We start from the raw sequence: 27,508 nt of genomic DNA on the forward strand, positions 1-27,508 counted from the left end.
ATGCCGGGGTTCAGCCTCAAATTGTGGGCCGTAGCGCTCTTTTCTTTCTGCTTCGCCGAGAAAGGTAATCGATAATACGCTGTCCGAGTCGGTTAAATACTATAAAAAAAAGATCTGAACTTTGCTTGGGTTAACCTGAACGATTTCGTTGCAGAGCATGGGATCGTGTACCCGAGGATGCTTGAAAGCAGATCAGCCACGGGAGAGAGGATGCTGAAAATTAACGATGATTTGACTTTGACTCTGCAGAAGAGTAAGGTTTTCACCGACAGTTTTCTGTTTAGCACGACGAAGGATAACGAGCCTATCGATTACTACGTGAGTATGTGTCTGATATCATACCGTAGAAAACCCTGCGCCAGGAGAAACTCTTATAACTTCGAAGACCTGAATGAACGCTTTACAGATTATAGTGCTTGATCTCTTTTCTATGAATACGGTGTTAATTGAATACAGTTTTTGTACCCTCGAATCAATGTACAAGCAAAAAAGCGTGTTTTTGTGCACACATCGGGCACCGCAACAGACTTAAAAGAGTACAGTAAAATAATCTAATTGGCTAGATTGAAACTCCGAGTGCAACGAGCAACAAACATATTGTGTGCGAACTCTCTTGTCTTTTAAAACATAATTCGTTCCGAAAACGCCATGCTAAAATAGGTAACAAGGGTTTCTTTATGGTCTTCGCAAGTAGAAAGATACACATTTAATGAATAAAAGGCTAAAAAGCGCGAACAAACGAGGACAATAAAGAAACAGAGACAACAGGAGAGGCGCTTCTAAAAAAGAAAAAAAAAAGAAGCGCCTGTCCTGTCGTCCGTGTTTCTTTATTGTCCTTTGTCACCGCCTCTTAGCCTTCTATTCAGTAATGAAGCAACTAGCCCATATTCTAGTTCTAATGCTACACATTTAAACCAAACCCTAAAAGTTTTATTCTACATACCCTGGACCGTATTCACGCCGAATTCTATTGTGATTGGACAATAATAGAAGCACTTATTGTAAAAAATTGCCAAGAACTTAAAAAAAAACAATCGAATTTTACCATAGATGTTTACCAATACCTAGGTTTACTTCTCAAAATTAATTTGATAGCAGGCAAAGCCAAAAATGTGAGGGACCGCGCACAAGAAAATGAATTGAATCTATGCATTTCTGTGTAACCGGGAGGAATACATAGGTGTATATGAGTAATTTCGCGATCATATTCGGTCCTTAATATTTTGTACATCGCGGAATGAAGATTTAAACATGAAAACACAGCCTAAAACACGAAATAATTTTTTTTAACATTGCCTCTTTTGACCCGCATGGCCATTACATTATTTTAATATTCGAACGCGTGCTACTAGATCATTGTGATAACTCCGATAGGGGTAACCTAAGCTTTTCCGACGCCTGTGTTCATACAAGCGGAGACGCACAGAAAACCTTAATTTATGTTCAAAATATACTTATAAGTTCAAATTTCAGTCACCTTCAAAGCACCCTCCGCGGAATGCCATACATTTGTTCGAGACATTTTTAATGCCCTAAAGAACCTTTTAACTTTTCGGTATTAGTGTCTTTCAGTACTTCAGCCGTTTTTGTTTCACCTCTTCCGCATCCGCAACTCGACTCAATTTGTGAGCCTTTTTCATCTGAGGAAACATGAAAAGTCACACAGGGCAAGGTCGAGTGAACAGGGAAAGTGGGGGACGGGGGCCATACGTTTTTGGTCAAAACTGCTGAACACAAGCGCTGCGGGAAAAATGACAACCAGAGTCTTGGAAAACAAGAGACTGGTTTTCCGAGATCGCAATTTGACCAGTGTTTGACAGAAACGTCTTGATCCCCGTACCCCACCCTCGCTACTCACCCGACCTCACGCCGTGTGACTTTTTCTGTGTTTCCAAGAATTCAAAAAGTTTTCAGAGGGAAACAGTTTCCCGATCTGGAAGAGGTCAAACAAAAATTGGCAGGAGTGCTGTAACAATCAGACTCGACGAATATAAAACCTGTCGAGAGCATGAAAAGAAAAACAAAACGAAACAAAACAAGTGCATTTTACCCGACGGAAAACTTTTCAAATGGTGACTGAAATTGGAACGTTCAAAAATAAATACACAATTTTGCAAACGTGATTTCCATTTTTACTTTTTTTTTTAAGCTACAGGAAGGATCTTCACAGACTCTCTTCTACGAAGGGATTTTCATGCATCGCCCTCCCGCAACCCTCCGCGAGATCGGGAACTCTGCAGATAAAGCTAGCGGCGCGCATGGCGTCGTCTTCATAGCGGAGAGCGTATCGTAGGGAGAAAAAGAGTCTCCGAAATATGCCTTTCACTGAGGCGTCTGAGGCAGTTCCCCCGGAGTACCCAAATATTCCGAGTAAATTGGCCATCAACGCAACGCGGAATGCTTGGAAAACAGAGAGCATGAAGCTCTGTTTCGAGGTACCTCTGAATTTAAATCTAAGGATGTGTGTAGTGTATGCAGCAATACACAGCTTACAAACAAGACCGCGTTTGCCCACACGGAGTTCGGACAATGCGCTTGCGCCGAATCCAGATTCGCATGAGGCGAAGCGTCTCCTGCGCATGCGCAGTGTCGACAGTTGCGCCACCGCAGTAGCGAGACGTTAGAGAGTTGAGTTGCTCAATATTAATTTATCTGCACCTAAGGAGCAACTATTTCAGTCACAGAAGTTATGCAATCTGCTTTCACCGAGGTCCGCTCGCAGTCGATGCCACGAGTCGAGAGGCAAACAAGAAGTGCAAAAAGCGCAACGTCACGGCGCTGATGGTCATTTCTACACGTCTGCTATCACCGGCTAGGCCAATCAAGAACAGTGCTGAGACCTTGCGCTTTTAGTCTGTGCCTTCGTGTTTGTACACAGCGTAAGCGCGAGAAAGCGACCTCAGGTGTTTTTTTTTCTATGCTTATTTTAACGGCTATAATAAATATTACCAGCGTGGTAAAAAGTCCTCATTCAAGGAAGTGACCCAAGGGATCAAATTTGGTACTAGTCGATATAAGCACAATGCAGAGAAGCACGGATATCGTATTCGCGCTAACAGAGTCGCGAAGCGTAGCACTTCTTCTAGCCGTTGCCTGCGCTCGGGCTCATGGTGAAAGAAATAATAGCAATATTTTTGTGCGGAATGTCGCAAACTTCCTGTGAGCACACATGATATTTATTCAAAGTCTGTTCGTTGCATCATTAAATGTTGATAAAAGCCAGACAATTGTTGAGATGTCCAGAACGTTTATTAGCATTGCAAATTTTAGAAACATGCATTGTTTTTTAAGGTGTTCGTCAGAACCCTCACTTCTCAGGGTCGGAGGGATGAAGGTTCACTCGAAACGCAGAAAAGATTACGTTGCCATGTCTTCCTATCGTGCACACTAATAGAAATCATTATTTTTTTAGATAAAAAAGGTAGACTAACTTATATCACCACCTGCTGAGTGACGCTCCCTGTAGGGCTGACAGCAGCTCATGTACTCCAAAGACATTGCGAAGGCAAACCGTCAGGCTCGTGTGTTAGACCAAATTTCGTTCCACCTGACTCTGCAAATTTCTTGCCTGGTCGACACTCTTTGCCTGGGTGGCACGATCATTATAACTATCACATTAAAAGTAACTGTTGCGCAACAGATTCACGGTGACAAATACCGACACCTAAGAAAGACAAAAAAGTTCGGAAAGTTTATTGCTTGATATGGCACACAGCCCTGCGTTTTGCGTGCCAACGTCATGCTCCGTACGGCAATAAAGATTGCAATGTTTTGTAGAACTATGCTAGCGGCATCGCAAATACAAAAATGTCGCGACATAAATCGTCATGCTTGGTTCTCGTATGATTTTGTTTAACGCAATCTGGTTAAGTGGTTGTAACAAGGAAGCTGTTTTTCCCATCATGTCTTTCGCAATCAAATTATAATATAGACCACTGTTCATTTATATTTATTATAGAGCCAAGTAGTTTCACGTCAGACTATTCATGAATTAAGAACTCGCGCGGTTCAAGTCTTCCACTTATTGTTAATCCCTGTCTTGTTTTTTTTAATACTTATAAGAATTTTTATACGCGGCCGGTGCATCATTATGTAAAAAGGCAAGAAAATACCAAGTAAGATACTTTAAATTTTCTGAAACAAATCAGTCCTGAAAGCAAAACAGTTCATACTCACAGTTTTCTTACAGCCATAAGGCCCTACATGTCGGACCTAGAGGAATTTGAGCAAACGGCGATTAGCATGCTTTTTATGTACGAAATTAGTCAGCAAATAAGCATACCTGAGCACTGCCTCATAAAACAAAAACTTCTTTCGTACACATGCCTTGAGAACAAGCAAAATGAAAGTCAGTTAGACAGTAATCAAACTTATGTGTGGTACATGATTACAGGTGAGAGCCGAAGACGCCGAACGAGACATATATCACGATCCTACCCACATGGCTTCTGTAAAAGTCACAGACGACGATGGAGTGGAAGTGGTTCGTGTTTTATGATTCCAAACCAATAATATAATGGAACGTTTTGCAAGGTTTAATTTATCTCTTTATCTAATTTGTTATAATAGACTTTTTCTATGCATACATTTTTCTACTCCTATTAATAAAATTTTATCATGCAACAAACTTTTTCTCGCTAGTAAACATTCAGTTGTTTAGCTCACACGGATCAGTTCGCAAGTTTTATAGTCCTTTTGATAGAACGTCATTATTGTTCGGTGATTAGGGCAGTGTGAAAAAAGCTCCATTATTAATTTCTTTCATGCTCCACCACATACCACAAGCAAATAAAAATGTATTCATGTCTACTCTGCACATTTAAAATACTTGTAACATACCGACCACTGAGAAGGTTAGAAACTACAATGCGTTTAGTTACAAAGTCCTAAACGTGCTTCACGAATTGCTAAACAAGTAAAACTAACCAAACTGCACAGCTTCCTCAGCTGCTTATCGTCATCTAAATATACGTACAGAAACTCTAATCTTTCTAACGCGTGGTAAATACAGGAAGGAATTCTTGGACAAAGGCTTCGCGTTCAACCTTTACCCGTGGCTGCACGAAACAGTGAAGGACTCAAAGCGCACAGGCTGTATGAAGTTGAAGCACACGAAGCACAACATCCTTCACACGATTACGGTAAGGAGTTAAGCGACAGTATACTTGTGTCATATGAATGTTAAAAAAAGAAAAGTTCATATTATTCGCACCTTTATAATTATGTAACATCTCTGCCGTACACGCTCGTGATATATATATATATATATATAAGAAAAAGTGTAGAAACCTAAATCTTGTTTAGAGACACCATATTTGTTCAATTTATACTTTACAATGTTATATTTATACTCATCAAAACACTTAAAATACTACTAGCGCCCTCTAAGAGACCTCCAGTTTTAAATCGATAAGCATACGTAAAAAAAGCTCCCAAAACTAGTCATTGGGGCACTTTTTTTCAGATGGCTGGCACATTTAGGACATTTAAACACAATAATATGTACCTAAAGGCTGAATGTAATATAAGCACCTCTTTCAAACGGGCGTGATCAGTGTTGATGAATCTATGAAATGGCCAATGAGGATCGAAACTGATATTTGATACTTGATAACAAAACACTTTGTTGCGCGCTCAAGCAATCTTCGCTGGTGTTATTTATACAACCTGTGTGAGTGCATTCCCATTGCCGCTGCGCATTGCAAACAGTCTTAAAAAAAAACTTCCAACCTGTTTACGCGTGATGTCTTCCGCTGTTCATAACTATGTCTGCACTTAGGGGCATACGCACCAGATCTCTATCGGCATCGTCGCTATAAAAATCAAAGGCAGATTGCTATTTTTGGTCTTCTTGAGTTTTTTTTATTATATTCCACTTCATATTTATTCTGGAAAATATTGTTGCTTTATAGGTACACCGAATGATACCAAGGACTACGTTGAATCAAGAGCTGGACGCACAAATTTCCCGAGTACGTTTTGCACCAACTATAACTTACTATAATAACTTCGTTATTCCCGCATAACAAGTTATTATTTCCTACATATTAATCAACCGATCGAAAATAAAACTAAATAAAATTAAAGATTTAAGCACAGTAATAAACATCGTTTTCATAAATGAGCGTACACCTTCGATGTACAGCTTAAACGCTTGTTCTTATTGCACCATAAGAACATTCGCTATAGCGGTTTAAAGAGAAAGGTTTTATTTATTCCTTTACTTTTATGTTTCAGTGTATGAAATACCCATGGAAATCTATCCTGAAGTATGGGTTGTGGCGGATAGTGAATTTTCGAAGCAATTTAACTTCAAAAAAGATAAAGTAATATCTTACTTTGCCGTTCTTATGAATGCGGTAAGATGCTGTACATATTCCATCAATATTCCTCTTTTATTAGTTTGTTATTTGGGCTATAATTGCAACTACTTCCCTAAGAAGCACCATTTCTCTAGACACATTTGGTTTGATTTAACTTGCATAAGAGAAGCTCCTAGCTGGTGTCTTCTAGAAAGGTCTGAGAGAAGCAAACAACCGTAACGAAGTCCTGCAACCCATGTCTACGATTAGCTATGCTTTCCTGCAAACAAACATCCAGTGCATTATAAGTTTTTTTTTTTCGCTGCCACATCTAGCAGAAAGTCAGAAAATAAAAAAGTCAGGAATTTAGTAGACCGGAAACTGCACATTTTGAGCGCCGTCTGTGCCGAACTAAAAATATTAGCAGAAATTATATCGTCTTCGCTCAAGTGACATAATCTCGCGAGGAATGGCACGATTTAAGGCCCGTTCACACAGTTGCGTTCGGAGCGACCACTAGGCTTACGAACGAATGCAACCGCTGCGACTTCAACGACAACTGTGCGCGACGTGTACACACACATGCAACCGCATGCAACCACGCGAATCAACAGCCAATAAGAAACGAGCTTCAGCTCTTGGTCCTAGCCAATAGGAAGCAACCCAGGTACGCTTACAAACATGTCGGACGGTTTCGTGCCCGGCGCGGGGTAGCGGGGTCATCACCGGAGCAGCCCGAGGTTTCGGCTACGGCGTACGCTCACGAAGATCTGCTATGCGCCTACAATAGCTTTGTAAAGGCTGGTTCAGACATCTGCAACGAACCCGTTATCCGCGACCGCGTCCGTTTTGACCAGAGCGACCGGAACGATCGCTCTGCGCCGCGCGTACACTCCTGCTACCACTGCAACAAGCGCAGCGGGTCGGCAGCACGGCGACCGCCTCTCCGTTGCCGTCAGCTGTTTCAGCGGTGCCTCCAAAAAGAAGGGGACGCGCTGCCACTCACTTGCGTAACAGAAAATAGACAGACCGCCTTCTATGACCTCAAGGTTTATTACTCTTTTTTTTCAGGATACGCTTGCAGGGTAGTGCATTAAAAAAAAAAAAGAAAAAAAAGATCCAGTACGCCGTCTTGCACGATCACGACTTTAATACACAGCTTTGCCAACAGTACAAATCTCCCCACACACCGTTTCTACGAATATAAAAGATGATGTAATATTAGCAACGATATAGCAACGTAGAAATATAATTTGACAGACGATGCGAGCGTTCAGGATTGCTAACACTAATTAACTTTTTCGGGCGATGAAAACGAGTAAAAAATTCGCATCCTTTATACGGTACGCACCAGTAATACCTTGAACTTGAGCACACGCAAGGAATGCGCCAAAAAAGAAATCCGGGTGATGTTCGAGGACGCAAATGCTAGGAAAGCACCACTGTAGTCGAAGTAAACAAACACGACGGCACGGGCGTTTCTGCTGTCTTGAGAGTGCCGCCACGAGATCGCCGCACAAGTAGGTGGATCTTCCCTTCTACTACGTGCTGGGTTATCATAACGATACACGACGAAAATTCACAGTCGAGGATAGCGCTTTTGCGGGGAACGATGAGCGCGTCCATCACGCCGTCGATGTCGACGATCACCATCGACGCCATGTTTGGAAATAGAAGGAGCCTGCGCGCGACCGAGCTCTCCTCGACCTGTGATTGGTCTGTCGCTCCCGTCGTTCCCGAACGTAACGAAAAAGTTCAGCCCGGCTCAACTCCTTGCGTTGCGAACGAACACGAACGAAACGACCGTTTGGCGCTTCGTTGCTATGGTAACTCGTCGTTCCAACCGGTTGCATTCGTTCGTAAGCGTAGTGGTCGCTCCGAACGCAACTGTGTGAACGGGCCTTTAAGCACAAAATGCCGGTAAAACAAAACCCAGCCCAAGTCGGTGCTTCTTGTTCTACTGGTGAGTTTGGAAGAAATGTCAAATCTTAATATTAAAAGTAAAATTTTCGTGGGGTGATTTAAAAATAATAGCCTTCCTTTCCAAAACTGAATGCCGTGAATATTAAGTAGTAATTTTTATTGTTGAAAAACACTAGCGACTTTTCCTTTTCAAGGGAGTATTACATTTCATTTAATACAATTTCAATTGAATAAGCTATGCTTATTTTCGCTGTCGTGAATTATAATACAATATTCAGAACATACGAATTCCGGAAATAGCTACCTTAAAAAAAAATACACCGTTCGGAATAATTCCTAATGCTCCTACCCGAATTTGGCATTTAATCGAGCTTTGCTTTTACTGGTGTACCTCTCAAAAGTGTGTGATGACGTATGGTCTTTGTATCGAGGAGAACCAACAAGTGAGGTGTTTGTGCTGAGTGGCGCAGTGACCTAAATTATCTTCATGGATTTCGGAGACGAGCCTTTGCTGCTATAATTTGCATTGCAACTCATTGTAATGAAACATAAAAAAGTAAAGAGTAGCATCTAAGCATTTTCCAAGACATACTTGAGGTGTTTTGAACAGTAAACAAAAAGTCATATTTCTTCTTTTTTCTGTCAGGCAAACCTTAGGTACGCGAGCCTAGTATATCCCAAGGTGCAGCTCAGAATTACTGGTATAACCATGAATAAAAGTGTAAGTATTTTGTTGGAGTTGTTCTTTTATAATAAACACGGCAAGATTTTAAAAGTCTTAGGACGCACAATATGGCGATCTCTTATTTTCCGTTCTGTTGGCCACCTAAACAGCCAAAGGAAGAACCATACATCGTCAAAGTGCAAGGACACGATAAATACCGTAATATTTTATTCAAAGAAACTCTGGACCAGTTCAACACTTACATGAAGAAATACAGATTGTATAACGAATCCGATATTGTGTTTTTGGTGACTGCGTAAGTATGAATATAAAACAATTCTTATTGGAAATAATATTATTCTTAACGTAAGATGTACATGTTATGTGAACGAAGTATTTTCAATCGAACATCGAACACATGACGTCCCTAACAATTCGGAAGAAGCCAGATTTCTTACTGGAATTGTGGTTTCTACTTTAATATATTCTGAATGTTTGGGCAAACCATAACGCATCTGGGGATATGCGAAGTTTCCGTAAGGACATATCCAATAAGTTCGTGTCAATAAAAAGACCCCATATTCAGGGGCAGACCTTACTCTCTGTTTCACGAGGCTTCTGCTGGCATCATGCTTTACTAAAACACAGCCCTGTAAACAAGCAAACGCCACGTTCGCTCTTTACCAAGTTATGAAAACTCGTACCTTACGAAGCACTACACCGTTGAAGAAGGCTAATGATGAATATGGTGTCACACCACCGAAGTTAGATAATACTCCTTACCAGAACCGGAATATTTTGATTTTCAGTGCTCTATATAATTCAAATTTGATTTCAAAATAAAAATAGTTTAAATATAATTGTTTAATGTATTTTTTACAGAAAAAATATGTCAGAATGGGTAAATAACCAACTACAGTCGTGGACTGGCGGTGAGTCCGTCATCTTATAATGCGTCTTTTTTTTTTCGCAATATCACGAAACTCAGTTGTTAACTGTTGGTAAATGTTGTTGACTCTTGGTAAATTATCACAAAAAGTTCCTAGTTGTATTCTATTAGATTCACGAGCAGAATTTTTTATTATTCGCCTAACCCGACTTTAGAGTAAATTCATAGTCGAGACTATTGAAGAGCGCAGCATGCCAGAGCCAATTCCTTATTCTATATGCTTCATAAGGTAGTCGCATCTACAATCAATGAACTGGTGAAAAAGAATATTAACATATATCGCACATAAAATGTTTTTAACACCCCCCCCCATTTTTTTAGACGTTGCATTCTTCTTTAATTAATTATTTGTTAACTTACAGTTTATTCCATGTTCTTGCGCCGGTTTCGTCTAACTCTGAATAATGTATCTGTTAGCAAAGCTCACAAATCTATAAGGAACTAAAAACTTCTCACGCTAATCTGTGTAGTACTTTTTGTCTCCTCCACGACTATGGAACCAATCAAATTGAATTCATCTCAATTGAAACTTAATCACTCAATCCGAACTGAGAGAAAGTTTTAATAGAGAATGAAATTCGAACATTTACACATAGTTTCCACCTTTTTCATGAAAATTAAATAATATGTTGGTACTTTTGTAGTTTTAAAATGCGACCACACTTGCTTCGAGGGAAAGCAGCGGTTTCATTTTATATGCCTTCGGTCATATCCTTGCCCTAATTCCAACGTCGCATGAGAGATTCCACGATTATCTCTAGACAGACAATGGACACTTAATAAAGTGAATTTAAAGGGACACTGAAACTCCCCAAATATATACTTTTATTTTTTGTAAGGCGAATCAATACTTTGTCAAAAGACCACCCAATCAATATTTTGCTACAAAGTCGCGTATATTTTAATAAAGTAATTGCGCCTATTGTCGGAATATGGAGGAATATGGAGGAGAAGAGAGTTGCTGGAAGCCACGTGTTAACACCCGACCGCGTTTCTTTTCTTCTCTCCCCTTCTTCAGCCGTGCGAAGCAGACGGCAGTTTCAACATTGTAAGGGCCAAGCACGCGTGGGAAAACTCCTCGTTCGCAGCAATGCAAACAGTCGACTGCAGAGCATAAAGTTTGCTCCCAATTTCGCTGCTGCAGAGGCACTCCCCAGGCTCGAAGACACCACGCTTTGGTCACACTCGCACCGAATGTGGCAAAAATGCGGAAACGTCAAGCACTTCGTGCTTGACGTTTTTGTATTTTTCAAGCTCTTAACAATTCGTGTTTGTAAGGCGAGTGATGTCTGCAGCCAGGAGAAGGGGTGACGACTTGGCGATGCCTTCGTGCGGATCAGCTGGGTGGTCGCGCGTGTCGGAAGGAAATAAATCCTAACAGATTTTATTGGTAAAATATTTCTCTTCCGAAGCTAGAAAGAATCGCCGGTAACGTAAACAACAGTTTTGAAGTAGAGTTTCCGCGCCCTACGTCCGCCGGCCACGCTTAGTCAGTTTCGTCCAGCCGTCCAGACCGTCCAGCCTGCCACTCCCGCGATGCGAGGCCTTCTTGAGAATTACGCAGAGAATGAACAGAGCGCTTCGGGTTGACTATGGAACTTTTTTTTTCAACCAACGCAAAAGCAGCTTTTTACAAGCCACAAAAACGGGTTCCATGTTATTTCTTTTACAGCGGAGCTGTTAAAGGCTAGTTTCCCCAGTTTCGTGTCCGTGGACAAATAAATCTCGGTACAACCCTCTGGACAGCTACCGTCATTTATAAGCAACGGCGGCAACCAGACAACCGGAAAGCCGGTTGTCTGGTTGCCAGCGTCGCCTATAGATCGTGGCACATGGTACCAGCTCCACTGCTCTTACTTTTTCACCCGAGTGGAAAGGCTATAAGTTTTCTTAACTTAATATTGAGTGTGTCCCACGACTTTGATTATATTTGGTTTGGTGTGCGTGTCTATAAACAATAGAGAAGGGCACGTGACCACGAAGAAGAGAATGAGTGCGACTCAAACCGGCCACTTCTGGATCGGCAGTTATCAGGCGGAAAGAAAACGAAATTCGAGCCGTAAATTGTGTTCTGGGTGGTTGACTTCTCATATGTCACGTGCAAATAAACATTTGGCGTGCATAAATGCCCTCTCAGTGTTTTTTTAAGTCCTGTCAGCTTTTGACGCAAAATAAATTTGTTTAAATAAAAAACTCCGCATTTTAAAAAAAAAGAGGAAACACATTTGACATTCGTGGACTATTGTTTCAACAGTTTGCTTTGTTTTGCAGGATACGCCTACGTAGGAACAGCATGCTCCCAATGGAGGGTAGGAATGTGCGAAGACCGGCCGACAAGTTATTACGGAGCCTACGTTTTCACACATGAGCTAGCGCATAAGTATGCTACATATTTTATGTCACAATGTTTACTGGGTTAATTGTTATGTACGGTGGCGATGGCTTATATTGTTCAGTATCTCAGAATAACCGTTGAGGGAACAAGCACGTAAGCACGCATAATGAAATCACACGTTAAATAACACGACTAATATTAACCGATCTATTTATTTTTTTATGAAGGATGGCGTTAATTTCTGTTTGGTTTCAAATTCATTAGAAAAAATGGCCGCTTCAACATAGTGGACACATGTTTTCGTCAAATCTGCTTACCTAAATGGTGGAATTAACTTCTGCAGACAGTTCAGTACGCCCCCGTCATGAGAAGGCGCTATGCACCGTGAACAGCCAACTCCACAATCGGCAGATAACCAAATTGATAATGATCTCCGTGTAATATAGCTTCCTGACGTAATTTGTTTTCATTCATATAAAAACTGAAGTTATATAATAAAGGCAAGCGCTTTTGTGCGCACCTGCCGTAGACACCTCGCTCAGTTGTTTCGTCTGCTTTCAACCAGTCATGTACAGTGCGCCTCAAACTTAACACCGCCACAGCATTTGCCATTTCGGACAGTCCCTGCGACGGCCCATCGAGCTATCTGAAGAATGTTTGTGTTCCCGAGTTCTAACCCATCCTGAGAAGGTATCGCGAACGGTTTAGTGACAAATTTAACAGTGAATACCCGACACGAGCTCAATATTTGGGAACCCAATGGCGGCGTTAAGTTTGGGGAGCACTGTACATGCTACTGAAACAGATTAACTAAATAGTGTTACTATTCACTTCCTCAAAATTAACCGAGGACGTCGCTCGTGTTTTACGCTCGTTGGTGTTAAACTTGTGGTAGCTGATAAAATTTGTTAGCTCTACTGACGTCCAACCCCTGTTAGCTCAGTTGGTAGAGCGCTCCTCTGGAAATTGAGAGGTCCCAGGTTTGATACCCGGAACAGGCGTTTTTTTTTTTTGTTTTTTTTTTTTTGTTTTTTTTTCGTCGTGTACTCGCCACCCAGCTGTGTTTGGAGATTTGTGTTGGTATTTTGTCTCGCTTGTTCCCATTCTCCAGTGACGATTTTCGTCACGTCGCTCGTTACTTTTATTCAAAAGAAACACGTGCCTCAGCTTGAACATAGTGAACTCAAGTGAACACGTCATTTTCTTCTTACTTGGAATGTGTCAGTTTTATGAAGCAGTAGCCGCTTCCAATAGTTCACGTCCTTGATATAGGGTTTCTGAAATACCAAAGCTTCATCTTAAACGCGCCGTAAAAATCAGTGCCTGCACGTAGCAATCTACACTTTCCCTGAAAAGTGTATTTCATATGTCGGCTTTATAATGTACAATTACAAAGCGTAGCGCCCTCTGTAAAAAAATAGGGCGTGAAAACTTGACACGGTTAACTACGGACGGCGAGGCATACTACCGAGTCGTGTGGCAGGGCGCGTTTGGCGAAGGTGTTTACAGATGGCGCTTCCTCCTTACCGAGATTGCTGGCAAAGGACGTTGTCTTTAAAAAAAAAAAACGCATAATATTATTGTAATGTACCATTACTTTAAATATAAACTCGAACAAAGATAGCAAAACTTGAATTAACAAAAGTAGAATAAAATACGGATGCATAACAACGGCACCAAAGGCGCTCTTGCTGCCGACGGATTTTCACTGTGTGTCGACTGCTTGCTTTCGCTGGTCGGCAACACTTTCCAACGCTGTTCCCGGCGCCATCTATCAATAAGAGCGTCAAGCGTGCCCCGCCACTCGACTGGGTCGTCTTCGTCGCCGTCCGCCGTTGACCCTAACAAGATTTTTGGCCCCATAAAAAAAAAAAAAAAGAATCTACGAGTTGTAATTTTGCACGATAAAACCGACCTGTGCAATGCACCTTTGACGAAACGTTTTGATTTCTGCATGCAAGCGCCGATTTTTAAGGCTTATTTCAGATCGGGCCTGGGTATTTCAGGCACCCTATATTTTTCTTCTATTTTTAGAGTGTTTATTTAGGAATAACAGTGGCTATATTGGCATACGTTGTGCACATAGTGTTACAGTATTTCTAGAGTGTTATCGTCGTGAAAATGACAGGCATGAACTGGGATGAGAACTTGGTTGGGTACTTGTTTTGTACACCTTCCTGCCGGAAGAAACGAAATTATGTAACTTGATACTTAATTGTAAAGTAACGAAAATACGTTACTCGTTCCTCCTTCTGAAAAGTAACTGGGTTCTTAATGTGCTACCAAAACGTACTAGAAACAAGTAATGTGTAAAGTACAAATCTGCTTTCAATGAGGTGAGGCACCACCTCTCAGTAGGAGCACCAAACGGGCGTCTCCATCAGAGGCTGTTATTAAGTTTTTCAAGGGTGTGGTACCAGATTTTACACCAAGAAAGTCCTCTCAATAAAAATAAATCACTTGCATCCTCTTTTACATTAAATCTGTGGATCGCTATGAGCGGGAGCCAATCTTTTCTGTGACCCTTAAATATTATGATTATAGAATTAATGTGTGTATCTATGGCGCGCTTTACTTAGATTAGTAATTTCTTTAAAAAAATCATCTGGGGAATTAATTTATATTACTTCAATACAATTTTTTCTAAATCATTTGATGGTAAAGAATTGCTATTAAAAGTTAGGCCGAGACACTTAGGACTGCTTAAGTGTAGGAATGCAAAAGCATTCCTACACGCAGCTTATTCCTACAAACACCGCGCCACGTCTTTCTGTCGGACACGGCGCTGCGGTGGTGATGTCACGCTTCACCTCTGCGCGTGCGCGGCGAGTCCTGCCGACTTCACGACGGATTCCGTGACGCAGCATTGCGTTGCTGTGCTTTTCTTTGTGTTTTTTTCTGGAGCGCGTCCGCCATGACCTTGAGCGCACTCGCCGACTTCTGTGACGAGGCATCTGCGTTCTCTGCCTTTCTTTTGTGTTTTATTTCTGGAGCGCGTCCGCATTGACCTTGAGCGCACTCGCCGACTTTTGTGACTAGGCATCTCCGTTGCTGTGCTTTTCTTTGTGCTTTATTACTCAGACGAGTCCGCTTTGACCTCGAGCGTCCTCGCCGGCTTCGGTGACCGAAGCATCTGATATGACGCGCCAAAGCCAATATGACTTTAGGTGTCGATTCACTCGGCCAATAGGAAAATGGGAGTTTATGTACCGTTTTTCACTGTTTCCGACGCCGCTGGCTTCGTTCCATGGGACAATTAATGCTTTCGCATTAAAAGAAAACATAAGCGGAATGTGAGAGGCACTGAGTCAAACTTTTGGAGAAACTTTTGTAGTAAACGTATGCGTTGGTGCACAGTACACGAAGTGCAAAAAAGATCTCTAAAGATAATGAGGAATTCGTTTTAGAAAATATTTGCTGCCCAAATGCTCAATGAAACAATTCGCACAGGTCACGACACCATGTATTATGATACAAAAACAACAACAATCACTCCGAAAGTTCGTACATAAATCCTTTTGCTGACGATAAAGCGGCATGCTAAAAATATGTTTACAGCCTCGGGTAATATCGCACCATACTTCAAAGTAGATAATATATTTCTTAGGATGATTAGCATAAACGTAAAGGCCCGTTTACACTCTTGCGACCCCTTAAAACTGGGTTCCTTACAACCTCTTACAACGAGAGGACACACTGGCGCCATCTATTGGGTAGCAGCGTAAACTTAGCGGTATGGCATATTTTCTATTTTTCTCGCGCATTATCCTTTCTCTCTTGGGTCAAAAAACTTTTGTCAACGTTATAGAGGAGCCTTTTTTATAGGTATTACGCACATTTGACCTCGGAAATCCCGCAAATCTTTCGCTCTTTTGAAATGTAGTTCCAAGGTCACCGAAAAAATGGCGCCAGTGTGCCAGTCTGTTTTCTCGTCCTTAGAAATTTTAAGAGGTTTTAACAAGTCTCATCTCTCTCGGTCGTACTCGGTTGCAAGAGTGCGAACGAGCCTTAAGACATATGCATACTACTCCTAGTGGAGCCCACCATTTTTTTTCTCTGCAACCTAGTGCATTTTAATAAAACAGATCTTATTTTATCATACGACATTTCTAAAAACAGCTATTTTTAGTTAAGCTTAAGCTTTGGAGTTTTGACGTATTTTAACAGCAGCTAGCACCACATTTGGCTAAAGTACGAACGTTCGGCATCAGTCGTTTATTTTTAATTGAGAAAAAAAGTGTTTTAGGAAAGAACTAGTGCATCAAACATGTATAATTAAAATTATCACATTTATTGCTATGTCAGAGGCAGTAACAAGCTATGTGAAAACCTTTGAGAACGAACACTACTCCAGGACATTGTTTTTATCGCAAAATATACCAACCCTTTTGAGTATTAATTTGTAAATGACATACTTTATTTTCAGTTATTTCGAGAACTTTCAATATATCACAAAGTTCTAAGTTAAAAAAAAACAGGAAAATATTTCGCAGGACTGGTTGACGATAGATGATAGACGAGTTAATGAAATAGCCTACCACTTACTTCGTACAAGAAGAAGACTGTAAACTCACTCTAAGACTTAAATAAAGTTTCTGGCCCCATATATATGCGGCCATAATCTGTATGTAGTATTTGGAATATTTAAGATGTTCACAAGCCAAAGACGATGCAACTGACGTCGTCGTCTGCGGAGGAAACGTAGCTCTCTGCCTTTAGAACAGAGGTCTCCAAACATTTTGACTAAGGAGCCGGATCAGGAATCTGTCACAATCTCGAGGGCTAGAAAGAAAGTAATAATGAACGAGGAACAAACGAAATAAACCTAGATAACTATTTAAGCGAAGAAATGAATATTTAGGTAAGTATTTAAAAGAAACGTGAGGTAGCTGAGTGCACATAGTTCACACTGAAGTTTAATATTAAGGTAATTATGACATTATACACAGCACCTTTGATAAAAAAAACTCACCCTTCATAAATCAAAGTGCATGGGAACTTGGACACATTCGAGCAGTGCAAAAGACGAATGAGAAACATACGACTAATTCTGACAATACGCAATTGTTGTGAAAGAGGACACTAAGCATGGTGTACATGACAACGACTTGGAATTTTAACGCAGTTACACAGAAATGGAGCAGAGGGCTAAGAATAATAATTCGATATAGTGATAACAGTGTTCAATTATTAATAAGCGAGGGGTTCCCTGTTAGGCTACACTTTCTTTCGTTTTTTCACGTATCTTTGTTTGCGCATCTGGAGCTCGTCGCGGTGCCGTTTCTATACGGGAAGTTCTTTTGCACCGCTAGCAGCGTGTCTGCTGGAAACGGGCCATGGCCTGGCTTCATAGGAAAGACCGCAGCCAGTCGCCCGCCAGTCAGAAGACTTTCGCGGATCGGATCTGGCCCCCGGGCCGAGGTTTTGAGACTCCTGCGCTAGAATCATGTATGTCCTAGATCAATGCACGTAGCCAAGGGGGAGGCCCATGGGGCCCGGCCCCTCCCCCTCCCCCCGAAATCTTCCATTTTGCTGGGACCTCCTCTCCCCCCTCCCCCTCATACAGCATTTTGTCATGGGCGGCCCCCCCCCCCCCCCCCCGACACAAAATTCTGGCTACTTGCTTGTCCTAGATGTTCTTGTTACATGCTGTAAAGTTACAACTTAGCAGCAAAAAAACTAAAGCCAGATAATTTTGCTTTTATTAAAATGTCGTGTATCACACCTGCTCACTCCATAAATTTATTGGATTGCTAAAGTAGAGAAGTTTACGATATTGTTGTTTTGTCACCTGTTTAGCCTTGGTTGCAATCATGACGGAGATCCAGCCGGTAATTGGGTAAACGGACACATCGGATCTGCAGACTGCCCTTGGAAGGAAGGATACCTGATGAGTTACGAGATGAAAGACGAGCGCCAATATGCATTTTCTTACTGCTGCCAAAGAGAAATCAGGAACCTTTACAAGTAAGAGTGAAAAAATTTACCTTGAAAAGAACTTTAACAATTATTTTTTTAATATTTGTCTACTCTATTGATTATGCATAGCATGTTAACTGAAATTATTTCTCTATTTGATTCCGTCTCTAAAACCTATTATATCACACAAAATTCAATAGTGCTGTCCCGTAGAATTATTGCGCGTCACAGCTAGAACAAGGGACAATAAAGCAGGTACTTAAAATTGATTGGTGTTGAATCTGTGCCATCGTTAATAATGATTGATTGATTAATTGTGTCAGACATTTATTGTTTAAATATTGTGTGCTAATTATCTTAAAGGGTCCGTGCAACGATAGTGGGTTAGAAATTGTCTTACTATACACTACCTTACTCGCACAAGTGGGACCAAGACGCTTCTTGGTCGCGGTGAAACTTTCAGAGTAAAAGCGGGCTTTCTCTTTCAGTCCCTCCTCTGGAAAACTTGATGACGTAATCGTGAGTTGCATTGTTAATGTGAGGCACCCCTGGGGACGATATTAAAATGCCGCTCATAGATTGGGCACGAGCACTCCGTGAAGATTTGGCTCGGGCTCGTGACAATTAAAGCCTCAACCAGCATTCGAATGGTGGCTCGACTCCAACGGCCGCAATGACGAGAAAAGACGAAGCGAAACAGTAGATAGGTTTAGTTTTTGCGTACTGGATCAAGCGCAAGAGATGTGCGTTTGCACTCACGTTAAGTGCTCCAAGCTTCGCATGCGTGTCGTTACATGCGCCAGTCCAAGACCGCAGTTTCCGCTCTGCGCACGTGCTGTGCGGAACACGCAACGCTAACGCAAGCAGTGCTTGCTTTCGCTCGTATACGCAATACTAAATCTCAGTAGAGTGTCTGGGAGTCAGCGCATGCCCTATCCTTTGCCTACTCCAGCGCGTGGCTGCGATGAACAATGGCGGCACCTGATTGCGTGGCCGCTTGCTCTGACTGCGACTTGAGGGGGCGAACGCGGCCTGTTTAACTTGAATTTTTTTTCGACTCTCATTGCGTGCAAAATAAACTAACGCGTGTTTTGTAGGCCAAGAACGTGAATAATCAACCTTAAGCTATATTTATTAAAAGTACAAAAATTTTTTCTCCCAAAAATTGTTGCACCTTTAAGAATCCGGTGTGTGAGAAGATGTTGAATGATATTTGCGGCAGCTCGGTTAATCAATCTAATTATGCCTGTATAATGGCTGATGAATAATTTTTTAGATTCATTTTCTGTCCTTAAACTGACGAATATATTTTGCAGCCGTCCGGAGTTTACGTGCTTGAGAGAACGAAATCTGAGAGCCACAATACGGCGCTCGAGCAAGCTTCCTGGCAGGAAGACATCCCTGTCAAACTACTGCAGGAGGGTGTATATGTATGAGCCTGGCATGAAAGCTAACATGGTGAGTACAATATCCTGACACCAAATCGTACAACATGGGCAATGACACTATAGTGACACAGACAGATGCGCTAGGCTCGCAATGCTGGTTCTCACGAGCGCCAGCCTCTGCCAGCGCTCGTGGCTTGGGAGCCAGGAAAATAAAGAGAAAGAGGTTGACTCTAGCCAAAGCTCTGGTTCGGACGCGTGCATTTTTCCTCCGGCGTTTATAGAACACCGCCGACAAATTGGTGACCCGGACGTCCGACCAACATGAACCAGAGTGCTGCTGGCACCTCTTCCAACGGCGACGGAGCTTTCTCCACCGTCCAACTCCGCCTTCCAGCCTTCTGGGCGAAAAACCCTCGGGCCTGGTTTTCCCAAGTGGAAGCGCAATTCCACCTGCGGCACATCACAAGCCAGAGCGCCCGCTACTACCATGTGGTTTCTGCTCTTCCCCCAGAGGTGGCTGATGAGCTGGACGACGTACTGGCGTCTCCCCCTCCCGACGACGCCTACGACTACATCAAGCGGACGATCCTCGCTAGGAAGACGGAGTCAGAGGCTTCAAGGCTACAGCAGCTTCTGAACACAGAGGAGCTGGGCGACCGTCGACCTTCTCAGCTACTTCATCGCATGCGGCAGCTGTTAGGTGAGCAAGCCTCGGACACGAACAATCCGATTCTACGGGAGTTGTTTCTCCAGCGCTTGCCACAAGGCATTCGCATGACGCTTGCACCAGCCACCGATCTTCCACTCGATCGCCTTGCCGAGATGGCTGACCGCGTCGCGGAGTATGCTGCGCCCGCCCTGTCAAGCGTCACGGATAACGCTCATCAGTGTTCCGCCATGCGAGCCCTTGAAGCCCGCATCGACGCCCTGACAACCGCCGTCGCAGCACTCGGCAGAAAGAGAAACGACTCGAGACGTCGTCGGAGAAGTAGATCCTCTCGACGTCGCAGTCCTTCACAACGACGGACTGACGTCCTCTGCTGGTACCACCAGAAATTCGGTAGCGACGCACGTAAGTGCCAACAGCCGTGCGAATGGCAGGGAAACGCTCCGGCCCGTCACTAGAGGCGGCAAGTGACGTCGGGCCAACAACAAGCCGTCTGTTTTTCGTCACAGACCGAATAACGGGCCGCCGTTTCCTCGTCGACACAGGAGCTGAAATGTGCGTAATTCCACCTACACATGCAGAGAGGCGACGCCCATTGCCCGGTTCGCATCTCGTCGCGGCAAACGGCTCAAACATTCCAACATATGGCAAACAATCTCTGACCCTGGACTTAGGGCTTCGTAAGATCTTTCGATGGATTTTCATCATTGCTGACGTGACCTACCCCATCTTAGGCTCAGATTTTCTTTCACACTTCGATCTGGACGTCAGCATGCACCATCGACGCCTGATTGACAGGAAGACTCATCTGGCTGTCAACGGCGTGTCCAAAACACTACCTCCCCTTTGCATCCGGAACATCCTGCCTCCTTCAAGATTCTCAGACATTCTTAAAGAATTTCCTGAAATCACGAAGTCCTCCAACATGGCAGAGCCGCCACCGCATGCAGTGACACACCACATCGTCACTTCCGGCCCTCCCGTTTTTGCTCGCCCTCGTCGTCTGTCTGGCGAACGCCTGCAAGTAGCACGACGAGAGTTCGAGCATATGCTAGAACTAGGCATAATTCGACCATCCAACAGCTCTTGGGCATCACCACTTCACATGGTTCCTAAGAAAGACCCAGGGGACTGGAGGCCGTGCGGTGATTACAGGGCGCTAAACGCCCATACACAACCCGATCGCTACCCACTGCCTCACATACACGACTTCGCCGAACACCTGGCAGGAACCTCTATATTTAGCAAAATCGACATGGTGAAGGCGTTTCACCACATCCCGATCGAGCCTGCAGATATTCCGAAGACAGCCATCACAACACCATTTGGCCTCTTCGAGTACGTTCGCATGCCTTTCGGATTGAGAAACGCCGCGCAAACCTTTCAGAGATTCGTCCACGAAGTTCTTCATGGACTGCCTTTCGTATTTGCCTACGTGGATGACTTGTTGATCGCGAGCAAATCCCACGAGGAGCACACAACACATCTGCGCCTGCTCTTCGAACGCCTCCGCGATTACGGGCTTACAATCAATGTGGCGAAGTGTACCTTTGGTACTACGACACTGGAATTTTTAGGGCACCTCATCACTCCCGATGGCATCGAACCTCTCCCATCTAAGGTGCAAGTCATACGAGACTTCCCACAACCCAAATCTCTACGTAAGCTGCGGGAATTTCTGGGCCTCATTAATTTTCATCGGCGCTTCATCCCACATTGTGCACAAATCATTCAGCCTCTCACAGACTTGCTCCGAGCTCCAAGCAAGTCTTCGGCACAACTATCATGGACCACCAGCGCAGTGGAGGCTTTCACCGCGGCCAAGCAAGCCCTTGCCGATGCCACACTACTCGTGCATCCTATGTCGAACGCCCCGACGCGTATCATGGTAGACGCGTCCGATGTTGCTGTCGGCGCTGTCTTACAGCAGTACGGCGAAAATGGGTGGAATCCACTTGGATTCTTCTCACAAAAGCTCAAACCTGCAGAGACACGCTACAGCACGTTTGGACGCGAGCTCTTTGCAATTTATGCGACCGTTCGGCACTTCCGGTACTTCTTGGAAGGCCGAGTTTTCCACGTGCTAACTGACCATAAGCCCCTGATTTACGCATTCGTGGGAAATCACAATTCCTACTCCGCCAGAGAAATTCGACACCTCTCGTATATCTCCGAGTATACTACTGATCTACGCCATGTCGCCGGAACGGACAACACGCCAGCAGACGCACTCTCACGCATTGACGGTGTTTCAATACCTCCTGTTGTCAGTTTTTCGGAACTGGCCTCCGCACAACAGGAAGACTCCGAGCTGCAAACGCTACGAGCGTCCTCTACATCTCTGCAGCTCCAACCCGTCACACTGCCACTCGCCAACTGCGAGCTTGTCTGCGACGTGTCAACCGGCACACCTAGACCATACATACCCGAACGATTTCGACAAGCCATCTTCCATTCCATTCATGATCTTAGTCATCCGGGCATTCGTGCAACGCAACGCCTCGTTACGGCACGATACATCTGGCCCCGGATTAATGCTGACATCCGTCGATGGACCAAAACATGCAGCAAATGTCAACGTTCCAAAGTACTTCGACACACGAAGACACCGCTGCATGCATTTCGACCTCCAGATGCCAGATTTGATCACGTCCACATTGATATTGTGGGACCTCTACCATCGTCAAGCGGCTTCCGATACGTTTTGACATGTGTGGACAGGTTCACGCGATGGCCGGAAGCTGTTCCGCTCACCGACATAACAGCGGAGACAGTCGCCCACACCTTCCTATCTACATGGATCGCGCGGTTTGGCTGTCCGTCCACCATCACGACCGACCGTGGCCGACAGTTTCAATGTAAATTTTTCACAGTCCTCACCAAGATCTTGGGCGTACGCCACGTACACACCACTGCATACCACCCTTCATCCAATGGAATGGTTGAACGGCTCCATCGCCAACTCAAGGCAGCACTGATGACGAAAGAAGATCGTGCTCATTGGGTTAGCCACCTTCCTCTCGTCCTCCTGGGAATCCGTTCTACCTTCAAAACAGACATCGCTTGCACCTCCGCCGAGCTGGTCTATGGCGCTACGCTTAGGTTGCCTGGAGAATTTCTCACACATGTACCATCGGAAGATCCTGACATCCCATCCTATCTTCAAGAGATGAGAAATTTCTTTTCCTCCCTGCGACCAGTGCCACCCAGACAACAGACTTCACGGCAGATTTTCGTTAGCGACGACCTCCAGACCTGTACACACGTATTCGTGCGAAGAGATGCTGTACGAGCACCCCTCACGCCACCATACGACGGACCGTATGAAGTTCTTTCCCGAACAGAAAAAACCATCACGGTCAACATCAACGGACGTCACGATGTGGTCACGCTGGACCGCGTGAAACCTGCCTATTTAGCTTCCTCCGTGACAAATCCTGTCGTTTTCCCGCTTGAACTGTCCAGAACAACTACCCAAGTCACCAACACCCACCAGCAACCTGGTTCCAAGAAGATCGTTACGTGGAGCACAACCACAACTTTTGCTCCGCGCAACTAGAGGGGGGATCCTATAGTGACACAGACAGATGCGCTAGGCTCGCAATGCTGGTTCTCACGAGCGCCAGCCTCTGCCAGCGCTCGTGGCTTGGGAGCCAGGAAAATAAAGAGAAAGAGGTTGACTCTAGCCAAAGCTCTGGTTCGGACGCGTGCATTTTTCCTCCGGCGTTTATAGAACACCGCCGACAACACTATTCAAAAACTTTAATGGCAAAAATAACTACATGAGCAGAGAATGTAGATCTGCATTTTGGAGTAGTCGAGCGTACGAAATCAAATGTGAAGTGCCAGGTAAAGTGACTTAAATTCGGATGAATAAAAAAAAAAGCACGGTAGACGATTACAGAGAACAAATTCACCTGCCTCTGTTTCTTTTTTTTAAGAGCAAACGTGAATGAAACGTGATTCCGCAAATTGAGCGCGGAAAGAATGGCCGTGTAGCTTATTATCACGTAAAGCTGAAAACATAGTGAAAATAGCCAAGCAATGCTGATTCTGACACGCCGAACTACGAAAAGGTTAAACTCCGTCAAGTGCCTGACATCTTAGCTAGAGCTCTTCTGCACTGTAAAAGACACAGCGCGATATATTACGCTGCCTTGTCAATTGAAATGCGTAAATAGTGCTTTTAGCTTGTTGCTTTTCGCAAGCGTAAAGCAAGGTAGGAAAAGCGTGTTTCAATATCTACGCTTGCACGCCTAGCTCAATGAGAATACGGATATCAGTCACGTCCTTCTTTCATATGTAGAGGGCGATATTTATTTTACCATTAAATGTTCAGTGAGTTTGTTCCTTCATTTTAATAAGAACAGTGGGTTAGGAAGGCAATTAGATGGATAGTTTAACACTGTTCTGGTTTTGACACATAGGCGCCTCAGAATCATAAAATTTCAATTTTTAGCATCACGAGATAAATGCCTAGCAGGGTACACAGGAATAAAAAAAGAACTAGGTTTATTTAGAAAAATTGTCTAACAGTCAGTAACACAGAAATGTTCCAGATAACAGTAGAACAATGCTAGATACTAAAGAAAAAAAACAACATGGCGCCCATTACAAAGTAACCAGTCTAGAAGATCAACTAAATCAGCGACACAACCCCAAAACAATATTTCTATCTTAAAAATCGTCTTAGATAAGTGTGCACTCTCAAGGCTTGTTCACACAGTTGCGTTCGAGTGCGACTGCAACCCCTTGCATCTCGTTGAGACTGCTTGCGTCGAGCTGTATTGCTATGACGACACTTATGACAAGCCAATAGGGAGGCGCTATGCTGCACGACGCAACGCAGCGCAACGCGGTCGACGCAAATGTGTGAACCAGCCTTAAGTGTGCTCTCCAGGTGTGCACTCTGCCTATTCAGAACCGGTAACGAGTACACTAAACCTTTCGCTACATTTACTGCTTTCTACTGACTCAATTTTCTAAGAAATGTGTTTCGAAGAATGCAATCGTGGTACGCTTGGCCATTCACGCATTTAGTTACATTTCTGCGCTAAAGACCCAAACTAGCTCTAGTGTTTAATTTCGAATATTTGTTCTTTACAGTCGTACGGTATTAAGGGTGTTCAAAACTGCGAGGTACACTGCATCGGGAAAAATAACTGGTGGAGACTCGCTGTAGTCGATGGTACACCTTGCACAAAAGACAAAAAGAAAGTGAGTATTGTTCTGGTAAATTTTGCAAATTAAATTATTACAAGGACCGAGTCCTTCCCGATCACAAGAGTGTCAGCCTACTCGGCCATTTCTTTATAGATACCTTTAAAAATATGTACTCTTAAAGGTTCCTGTGAGTATGTTGTGTAGCAATGCTCTTGAAGTACGATTTATTTTTTTTGTCCATATGGGGATGTTGATTAGTACCATGTTAGGATGACCGTGCGTTATAGTATTAAATTGGATTGTTCCTTTTTCTTTGACGCACTGAAAAAAGGAAGGCCAAGAATTAGTTTGGAGTACATCTCGGGCCAGAATAAACAAAAATTCATCCGAGAGCCACTATTTCAATAGAGAAGAAAAAAAGTGTGATAAGTTGGCCCAAGTGACTTAATTACTTGTTGCATGGTTACGACAGGACGTTTTAGGTTTTGATTTCGAGATAAGCTTTCAACGGTTTATGATGCGTTAAAATATTAGATAATTCAATATTTTTTTATCTATCAAATGTAAAATGAAGTAAATTTGTAAATTCAATTAATTCTCGTGTAATGTCAACGCAGTGAAAAAAATTTATACACTGAAATTAACTATCTATTCCTAATTACGTTATATACAAACAGTGAAATCTGCCTCTGGCCCAGGCAAGTTGTGTAGATTTGCAGCTTAAAGAATTATAAAAAAAAAAAACAAGCGCTCACTAACGTAATTATGTGAAAAAGAAGGCCATGAATTTAAACTTTAAAACAATACTTCAAACTTGTAGTTCCAGAAAATAATACAGAGACCGTGTTATGCCATTCAGGCTTCACAGGTCATCGTTCCCCGTAATGTGAAAAGGAGCGTGTCCCAAAGGAATGTTTACAGAATTTATGCTACCTTCAAAATAAACTGCGTTTCAGCAAAAGCTAATTTCCTGCCTGAATGTAGCGGCGGCCCAAACCAGCCAGATGTCAACATTTCTAAACTAACCTTGATTTTATACAAAGGTTATGTGATTTTTGATAATTTGGATGAAAAAATGCGGCTCGTTTCTACACGTCTTCGGTATGTGGCGATATTCAGCTCCATGTATTCCAGAGCGCTCTTGGCCGCCATTTTCCGGTTTGACATTTTAGGAAATCGCTGATAACTTTTGAATGACATACCGGTTAGGTCTGAAACTTTGACATCTGGTTCAACCTGTAATTTTTTGCGGGACACCCTGCAGTTACCAGGCTTTTTCTTTTGGTGCCTACATATTGAATGCCGGCCTCTAGTAGTATTCTATTAATAAATAAAAACTTCGCGCTTTTTTAACTATTATTTTATGGTACACCATGAGATGAAAATATACATGCGCTACTAATGTATCTACGCATTTTATTATACATTATTACACTTGCTGGTTTACGAAAAATATAAGAATAATTTCCTCATTCTGCTATCACATTTTAAACACCATTTTGAAGTAAACTTGCCAATCAATGATGTGTTATAAATATAATGTATGATCCAGAAACGTGTAAGGCCTGGTGAAACTGTCAATAAAAATATAAAACTTCTCTTTCCAGAATATCTATCTCGTTATATGCCAAGAGTAAATTATCTAAAGGTATCAACAAACTGCTTATTAACACAGAAATTCTAAAACAACTTTCTATTTTTGTTACAGGCTTGTATTCTGGGTGAATGCGTAGACAAGATGGTAATAAGCAAAGAAGAATAAAAGAGGATCTGATTAGATTGATGACTCTATTCAAGTCGAGATGCTGGCCACAGACAATGTACGCTAAATAAAAGGATACCCTCCCTATTTCAATGATAGGCCATATATTGAATCCATCAAGTTACCGCTAAAATGGATAAAAACATTCCAGAATATATCATTTTGCAATAGTTGTCGCTGACTTGGGCGGTTGAAAAACTGATACCTGGAGTCTAAAAACACATAATACTTGCCTGGCACATTGGTGTAAAGATATTTTTTTTGCCGATACTGAATGCTGACATAATTGCCAAATGAAACAAATCACTACAAACCAAATGTTAGGTAAACGTTTGTCTTTCATGTTGTTGATTTTTAAAATGAGAAAGACAGCCCTACACCGACCTTTTATTCCATTTCTGTGGCTGCATATTTAAGCTGGTTTTCAAAACTCATT

General features: G+C 42.9%; 1 protein-coding gene across 1 annotated transcript; it reads left to right on the top strand.

Annotated features, from left to right (window-relative positions):
* Positions 1-27,082, top strand: LOC120845290 (venom metalloproteinase antarease-like TtrivMP_A). The gene is made up of 14 exons (XM_040217124.1): positions 1-64; positions 155-318; positions 4,394-4,483; positions 5,012-5,141; positions 5,913-5,972; positions 6,238-6,359; positions 8,872-8,946; positions 9,060-9,205; positions 9,772-9,821; positions 12,110-12,218; positions 17,973-18,140; positions 19,409-19,550; positions 25,254-25,364; positions 27,019-27,082. The coding sequence occupies exons 1-14, from the start codon at positions 1-3 to the stop codon at positions 27,070-27,072; spliced, it is 1,485 nt and encodes a 494-aa protein (XP_040073058.1). The 3' UTR covers positions 27,073-27,082.
* The last annotated feature ends 426 nt before the right edge of the window (positions 27,083-27,508 follow it).

Source organism: Ixodes scapularis, unplaced genomic scaffold (assembly GCF_016920785.2).
Source record: "Ixodes scapularis isolate PalLabHiFi unplaced genomic scaffold, ASM1692078v2 PGA_scaffold4__175_contigs__length_147842914, whole genome shotgun sequence".
NCBI classification, from domain to species: Eukaryota; Metazoa; Arthropoda; class Arachnida; order Ixodida; family Ixodidae; genus Ixodes; species Ixodes scapularis.

Excerpts from the sequence above, each read along its gene's own strand:
- LOC120845290 (XM_040217124.1), top strand. The coding sequence starts at position 1 with ATGCCGGGGTTCAGCCTCAAATTGTGGGCCGTAGCGCTCTTTTCTTTC. Across the intron at positions 4,484-5,011 it reads ACGACGATGGAGTGGAAGTG|GAAGGAATTCTTGGACAAAG; the intron begins GTTCGTGTTTTA and ends TGGTAAATACAG. Across the intron at positions 5,142-5,912 it reads ACATCCTTCACACGATTACG|GTACACCGAATGATACCAAG; the intron begins GTAAGGAGTTAA and ends GTTGCTTTATAG.